The following is an 8,315-nucleotide window of genomic DNA, read 5'->3' as shown; positions in this document are numbered from 1 at the left end:
TTTTTTTTTTTTTAATTACCAGGATGCTGGGGCCGGGCAGGGCAGGGATCAGGGGGCCTCAGGGGGCAGGTGGGGGATAGGGCTGGGGCTGGGCGGGGCAGTGATTGGAGGGGCTGAGGGAGTGGGCGGGGAGAGCAGGGGCCCCCCCATAGTCCCCTCCCCACTCCTCCAGCTCCCCCCACACCCGATTTACCGGTAGGAGCCCAGGTCCAGTTTCCTGTGGCGGGCACGCTGCCTGCCCTGCACGGGCAGGCAGTGGGCTTCAGCACTGGGTGAGGGCCAGCCAGAGAGACACTCTGGCTGGCTACCAGAGCGCCCCTGTGGAGGACCAAGCCTCTGGTTGCCTCAGGGCATGGTCTTGGACCATTCCCAAAATGACCAACTTTTCTTCAGCTTTGTGGATGATTTGGAGAAGGTAAAGAAAGGCTTCTTAAATCTCCTTAAGGATTTACCTGAAGCAAAAGATGGAAACTGTATTTAAGGACCCCCATCAGCCTTTACTAGATTATTACACTCCCTTAAGACTTCCAAATGATGGTAAAGTGACATCCCTCTCCTGTACCTGTTTGGGAAGCTGAAGGGGCAGCACACTGTTGAGCAGCGCAGCCCATTCCTCAGAGCAGGCTAGCAGCTCTCCTCACCCACACATTACGGGGAGGTTAGTGGCACCACCTCCCTCTCTGTGGTGTGAGTAAACATGCTACCAGATTCCCTCTTCCCAGGAGCAGAGGGAAGGTAAGCAGTGCACACCTTTCCTAGGAAGAAGTTTAGCGCTGTGCCCTTTTCCTTTTGTTAGTGAGGTTAGTTGTCCCAATGCATGTGGGTGGAGAGGGATTAGCAGCACATTCCTGTGCCCATGGGTCCCATCTGAGGACTGTGCATAACAGATTCATGACTTTTAGAGGCTGAAAAATCCTGCAAGTTATTCCTATCTCCTCTCTGAATCTGTGATTCCCTGTTGCTTTTAGTGGGGATTGGTCTCCTATTTGATTCCTTTGCACTTCATCTGAACCAGCAGTAGCAGCTCCCCAGATTTTCCACATGTTCCTGCCCTTTCTGGTTGAGCTGTCAGATGTCTCACCATCTTGTGAGGCCTTCAGGGCAGTACTGAGTCTAACTCCATTTAAACTAAGAAAGGAAATGTGACCATATTTTCTGTAATAATGGCACAATATGAAATTGCATAAAATCAGCTTAAAGTGATTTGAAGAGGTAGTTGACATACAATATTGTTGAGACATGTTTAGAAACATCTTTGTTTTTAGTTCAATATTTTCCATGCAAAACCAACACTAAAAAAACATCGTTTCTGAAAACAATTTGGCAACATTTTCTCTGTTTTTGTTACCAGTTTGTTTTCTGACATCCAAAACCCAATAATTTTGGGTGGGGAGGGGAGGAGAATAGAGGGTTTGGCTTCTTATTAAAAATTGGAAAATGTTAATCTAAGTGAACAGCTCTTGTGAAAATTTTTGTTTTGGGCAAAAAAAGTCATTTGAGAGGTCCAAATATGTTTTGAAATAAACATTTCAACTATATTTCATTCTGAGATAGTCTTATTTTCTCCCAGCAATTTCCACCTCCCTCACCAAGATGGCTGTATGTGAAGCCATCATCACTGCATCCTATCTACGTCAGTCTGTTATGAGCCCCCCCATGTGAGTACATGTGAAAAATGCACTTGCTTCCTAATTCTAGAATTCCTATTATTACACAGATTGGGTACTTTTCATACTTGAGGACTTGTCTAGAAGCAACTTTAAAAGCTTGGGTGAGGAGAATGTTCCTGGTACCATGAAAAACACTAGTGCTTTATGGGAAGTCACTGAATTTATCAGATATAGGGTCTTTCCATGAACTTTGCAATTCCATTTGGATTTGGGTCTGCTTGTGAAGCAGCCCGCACATTTGGATTGATGCTTGGGCATCCAAGGACATGTCTGTGCCAGAAGCAGTGAAATCAATTCTGTTTAAACAGTCCCCTCCCATTGAGTTATGCATATTTTAGCTTTTCCCTAGCTCTTGTGATCTGCATTAGCACATGGAGAAAATAGAGAAAAAGAACTAGGAGATGAAGAGAGTGTGTGCCTCTGGTCATGTGATGGCCCCATTCTGCTCTCAGTAGCTGGCAGGGGACACATCACAAATTGTCCAGATAGTAAGGGCAAAATGGTGCTGAGAAGGCAAAGAGCCCAGCCCCAGTCTTCTGTAGCACATCAGTGCTGGGCTGACTCACTGCTGGTCAGGCAGAGCTGCACTGATTGCTTGTTCTCCTGGTAAAGCTGCATCTTCTCTTGGTTTCTCCTTTGCTGTTTGCTGGGTCCATTAGGAAGGGTAAGTAAGTGTAAGAGGTGGGGAAATTATATCAGCATAAAGGGAGGGAGAAGAGGGAAGGAAGAAGAAGAAGGCAGAGGGAAGCAGCTAATGGGAAAGGCCAGTGGAGGTGGGGCCGGGGGGGGGAGGAATTTGCTATTTCAATACAATCTCTGGTTCATTTGACAGGCTGGAGCAATGGAACCTTGTCCATCAAGGGTAAAAAGAGGTCATCATATGACAGGGTATCATCACAAATCTCCCCAGCATCTGCCTGCTGCCATATGTAGAGAGGAAGGAAGCAGTACATCACTCAACATTGTGATATTGCCACTATTGGCATGGAATTATTTTTTTGTATTTCGTTTTTTAATATAATTGTTTAGTTGAATAAACTATTGGTTGAAAACACTGTTTTATTTATCCTGAAACTGTTGCCAAATTCAGGTCAAACTTGGCAAAGAACTGGTGTCTAATAAATAACCAGCCAACCAAAGGGCATTAAGCATGCTGCCCTTCACTATAAAGTCCAGAAGTTAGAACATTCACCTGGGAAGCAGGTTCAAACCCTCTCATGAACTCATTCAGAAAAAGGATTTGAACAGATGTAGTCTACTTCTCCAGAAAGTGCCCTGACTACCAGGCCCTGGGCCCAGCTGGTCCCGGCTGAACAATCAGGATATTTCTGGGACCCTGGGTCTGTAGGAAACAGCTCCCACCCATTTCAGCCTTTAAAAGCAAGCCACAGACAGCTGGGCAAAGGCTGTGGTGCTTGTTCCGGACCCCTTTGTAGTTCCTTGACTCTACTTACCTGAAACTCTGACTTAGGTTCAGGCAAGGTAAGCCAGAAGTGTCTGAGTTGTGGCTTTCTGTGACCCCGGCTTGACTCCTGGCTCCTTGTGGACCCAGTTTTTAGACTTCACCTGATTAGCCAGGTGACCTTCCCTATATGCCCACACTCTGGTTCTTAACAGGTGGGACAATCCCCTTTGTACACAATGCTTACACATTCTTGGGTGAGAGTCCAAACCACTGGCCTGCTGTAGAGCTATTTCCATGCACTGTTATCTTCCTAGAGGAGGTGCAGTAGGGTGACCACCTTTTCAAAATGGAAAGGTGGGACACATGCCTAGTTCTCCTTCCCCCCCACAACTTGCAGCACAGCTGGAACAGAGCTGAGTGGAGCGGGGGCGGATATGGGCTGCCTGCTGCAGGCTCAGGGCTCCCCACCCTGTTGCCTTTCCCTTGGAAGCCCCATGCCAGCTGTGCACTGCCTGCCTGCCTGACAGCAGCAGGGGACACAGCTCCTTGCCACCATCGCCCCCGCTGCTCCAAGGCAGGCAGGGGGCACCTCGCCATGGTGGCATAGCCAGCATGGGGTTCCTGAGGGGAGGGCAGCCGGGTGGGGAGCCCCGAGCCCGCAGTGGGCAGCCTGCATCTGTCCCCACCCCATGCATAAATCTGGGGTTGCATGTGCCCCGTCCATGGCCTCCTTAGTGGCAGGGAGCTGCTCCCCCCCACAACCACCTGGATGAGCTGCCCATGGCTCCATCCTCTCCTGGCCCTGGTACCCATGCACATCCCTGGCTGGGCAGCACCCCAAGGCCCAGCCTCTGCCCCTGCCCCACTCCCTACCTCACCATGGAGACCCCAATATGTCACCCTCTGCCCCTCTATGCTCCCTCTTCCCCATAGATTTACCTGCAAGGACCTGCTGCCCATGCTGCCTGGCTTTATTCCCAGCTATGGCAGTGTGTGCGGGCATGCAGATACACCTGGCGCCCCCTGCGTCTTGCTCCTGGCAGCCCCTAGCAGCCCCTTGCAGGCTGAAACACTGCTAGCCTGCAAGGGGAAACCCCCCGTTTCCCACCATTTTCTGCAGAGAACAGAAAACCTGGATCCCTGTACAATACTGCAAATCTGGGACAAATGTTGTCTTGGAGTCATGCAGCCCGAGACCAGGACTTGATGTTCCTATTCCAGGACTGTCCTGCACCCAATTAGGGATAGGTGGTCACCCTAAGGTGCACTGAACTGTGGGATGTCACATGGGTGTGGAGTGAGGCCTGGGCAGGACTTTGTAGACATTGTAAAAACACCCACAGAGCCAGGAGTTGAGCTGTTGGTAAGTGGAAAAACATTCAATAACAAATTATGCTCCAACATTTCTAGAATGCATTAATTGTGACGAAGGGTTTTTGAACCTGAAAGCTTGCTTAATAACTTTTCTTCAACTATTTGGGTTGGTCTAATAAAAGATATCAAATTCACCCAAGGAACCTTGTCTGTCTTAATTGTGACCAGGGCAGTTTCTGAACAGCCTTACCCACACTTCCAAGACTGGCCAGCAGATGGCTCTCTTTATTTTAGCTTTCTCTATGCAATCCCAGGACATCCTGCTTTGGTCTTTGTCAGCTTGAGAAAGCCAGGGGAGCCCAATCATCAGGCCAGGGATGCTGCATGAGGTGGGAGGCACCCTGGGCTAGCTACTTTCTCTTAGGGCAAGAAGGGTGCAAATGCCAATCCCCATGCATATGGGCCAGGCTCACCTTTCAGAGGTTGGGTTGAGTCCCAGGCTTGAGATCCTGCTGTTTTGATTGGTGGAGTCCATCCACCAATCAGGAGGCAGCAGGAGAAATAAAGTCACGCCCCTTTCCTGAGGGGAGGGGGAGAACAGCTCTCCCAGACCTGATTGAAGACTGTAAACTGTCAGGTCTGAAGACTTCAGGGGCGGAGCCCTGGAGGGTATAAAAGGAGCTGCGCGCCCAGCAGAGGGGCAGATGCAGTGAGGGACTCAAGAAGAGCGGAGCTGGGAGAAGCTGGGGAGCTCTCCCCCAGTGGGCAATAGGTCCAAAGCCCCTGAAGCTGCCACTGGAAGAGCAGCCTTGGGAGGGGTGTGAGACCGCTTGGGCTGTTGACGGTGCACAGGGACGTGCGCGGAGAGCCAGCCCTGGGAGCAGTGTGAGACTGCTTGGGACCATCATGGTGCACAGTTTGGTGCACGGAGCCCAGGCTTTGGGAGTGTGGAAGCCAGTCACCTAAGATGGCTCCGGAGACCATTAACTTTGAGGGAACTTTTACGTAGGCACAGAAGTGAGCGGGAAGTATAAGGACAGTGGAAAAGTACTGTGAGGTGCCAGCATAAAGAATCCATTTCCTGATTGACCATATATGGTACCGTTGTTTGCGTGCGAAAGTTACTTGCATTGTTGTATAAAAGCTGGAGCTTGGCCACGCCCAGGCAGAGTTGCCTCAGCTTCTCTCACTGCTAGCAGTTAATAAACTGAGTGTTCGGAAGAAATTTCAGCGTGGCGTTTTGTTCCACGACAATTTGGAGGTCCCACTGAGATGTCAAATGTCCAGCCCAGCTGCCAGATGTTTGGCGGCCACCTGGGAAATGCAGACTGCCAGCACTATGGTGAGGCCATTGTCCTACCCTGTCTTCCCTGGGCTGGCTATTTGAAGCTGACGGCTGTGCCTGACTACGACATCGAACTTGTTGGTTCACACTCAGTTCAGGTCAGGTCTGGGTTCTGGAACGGTGGGGGTACGTATGTTGAGAGATTGTCTTGTGTCTTTCCCTTATGTCTGGTTCACAGGCAGCCGCCCCAAGTTGGCCGCTTGCGAGCCAATCTTGAAAGCAAGGGCTTGTGTTCCAATTTGTGCATTTCTTTTGTGTCTCTGGCACCGGGCATTGCTCTGACGAACCCGTTTCCCCTTCCTTTTATGTCTCTGGTAAATCTCTCCTGGTTTCTATAATGGGTGGGGGAGGCTCGATTTTGGTCCCCCCCAAGGGTACCCCAGGTTATTTTATGTATGCCCATTATGGAGAAAGGCCTTGTAGGTTTCTGAACAAATGGAATTGGTATACCAGGGATGATCTGTCTAAGCAATTTCCCTTGCAAGGTACTTTTGATATGAACAAAATTGTTCACCTTCGAGGAGCATTGGAGCCCAGGGGGAGAAAGACCCCTGACACCCAATGGTCAGCGTTCTTTGATTGGTATAGTGAGGCTTCTAAACGTGACACAGTCTAAATTGGCCTCATTACGAGACTCTGATAAGACACTAAAAGATAAATATAAAAAATCTAAAGGCTCATCACTAAGCGCGCCACCACATGATTCTGGCCCGATGCCCCTTTACCCCAGCCTTACAGACTGTCCTCAAAAAAACAAAACAAAACAAACAGCCCCCCCCCCCCCCCCCCTTAACAAAACAAACAGCCCCCCCCCCTCCCCCCCTTATCCGATACCCCCGATCGAGGGTCCTGAGGAGGATGAAAGGGGTCCTTTAGAAATTTCCGAAGATGAGGATGAGGAAATTTTGATGGCCCTGAGAAGGCATAGCCAAAAGTGCCCGCCAAAACCCAAGATGGCTTCTGTATTCTCTCCAGTGGCTGACCACACTAAACAAAAGGCTCAAAAACCCCTTGAAATTCCAAATAAGGATCCAGATAACCTTTTTATACAAGCCCTTCACTCTTTTGCCACGAAAAGGAGGGTTGCGCTTTAGGGGTCCTTACATAAGAACAGGGCGGAAAACAACGCCCGGTCGCCTATTTCAGTACTTGGTTGGATCCGGTTGCCCAGGCTTTCCCACCTTGCTTACGAGCAGTAGCCGCAGCGGCTAGATTAGTTCAACAGTCTAGAAATCTTGTATTACAAAGTCCTTTAAAGCTAATGGTTCCCCACTCTGTGGAGACTCTGTTACTGCAACCTAAGACCCAGCATCTTTCAAACGCCCGCCTCAGCAAATATGAGATTTTGCTTCTTTCCGTGGCTCACATTTCACTATACCGCTGCAGCCTTTTAAATCCTGCAACTCTCTTACCTCTCCCCACAGAAGGGGAGCCCCACAATTGCCTGGAGTTAGTCTCCTCACTAACAACACCTCGACCAGACTTAACAGATATCCCATTGCTAAATCCCGATCTTGTTCTTTTTACAGATGGCTCATGTTATAGGGCTGATAATGGGGACCTAGTTGCAGGGTATGCTGTTGTTACTCTCCATGAAACTCTTGAATCAGCACCTCTTCCAGGGGTTAAATCTGCTCAAGTGGCTGAACTGGTTGCTCTCACTCATGCTTGTTTCTTATCAGAAGGAAAGTCTGCTACTATATATACAGACTCTAGATATGCCTTTGGTGTTCATGACTTCGGACAAATATGGAAAGAGCGAGGTTTTTTAACTTCTACGAGTCTCCCCATAAAAAATGGTCCTTACATTGCCATGCTTTTACAGGCCCTTCTACTACCATCATGATTGGCTATCATAAAATGTGACAGTCACTCTACAACTAATCCTGAGCTAGCTTGCGGAAATTGTTTTGCTGATGAAATGGCAAAAGCTGCTGCTGGGTCCCCACCATCTGCAGATGCCACCTTATTCTCCCTGCAACCTGAGCCTTTGCCATCCCTTGTGGAATTGGCACTTCTTCAAGATCAGGCTCCAAAACATGAGAAGGCCAAGTGGGTTGCAGACGGGTGTATTTTACATTCAGATGGCTTGTGGTGCTCCCAAGACAGCCGCTTGGTTGCCCCAAAAGCTTTGCACCATTCCCTTGCCTATGTGCTTCATGGGCCTTCACATGTGGGAAAGGAGGGAATGGAAAGAACTCTAGCTCAAAATTGGTATGCCCGAAATTCGGCCCAAAGGCAGCTTCTCTCTGTGCTGCCTGTCCCACTTGTCAAGCACATAATGTTGGTAAAATTGTAAAAGTGGAACAGGGATACAGGGGTTTGCCTGAGGGGCTGTTCCAGCATCTGCAAATGGACTTTATACAAATGCCAAAATGTTCTGGGTTTGAATATGTTTTAGTTATTATTGTCACGACCCAGTGATTTTGGTGCCTCGGCATGATGGAATTTCCTGGCCACATGAGAGCTCCTTTGCACGGCAGAGTGTTCTGCTGCAATTGAGAACCCGCGTGCAGGAGAGAGTTCCCGCCAATTTGCAGTTTCCTTTGCAGGATGCATTTCTTCTTTGCAGCACAGAAAT

The 8,315-nt window shown here is 49.1% G+C and overlaps 1 protein-coding gene across 1 annotated transcript in view; it reads left to right on the top strand.

The window, feature by feature from the left end:
- LOC102381266 overlaps positions 1-2,620 on the top strand; it is a 28,208-nt gene extending 25,588 nt beyond the window's left edge. Inside the window, 2 exon segments of the mRNA XM_006036303.2 lie at positions 1,571-1,658; positions 2,503-2,620. Of these exon segments, the coding sequence (XP_006036365.2) occupies positions 1,571-1,648 (78 nt within the window). The 3' untranslated portion in view covers positions 1,649-1,658; positions 2,503-2,620.
- Positions 2,621-8,315: the final 5,695 nt, after the last annotated feature.

This window comes from Alligator sinensis, unplaced genomic scaffold, assembly GCF_000455745.1.
Source record: "Alligator sinensis unplaced genomic scaffold, ASM45574v1 scaffold1181_1, whole genome shotgun sequence".
NCBI lineage: Eukaryota > Metazoa > Chordata > Crocodylia > Alligatoridae > Alligator > Alligator sinensis.
This window is presented reverse-complemented; position numbering and strand designations above follow the sequence as displayed.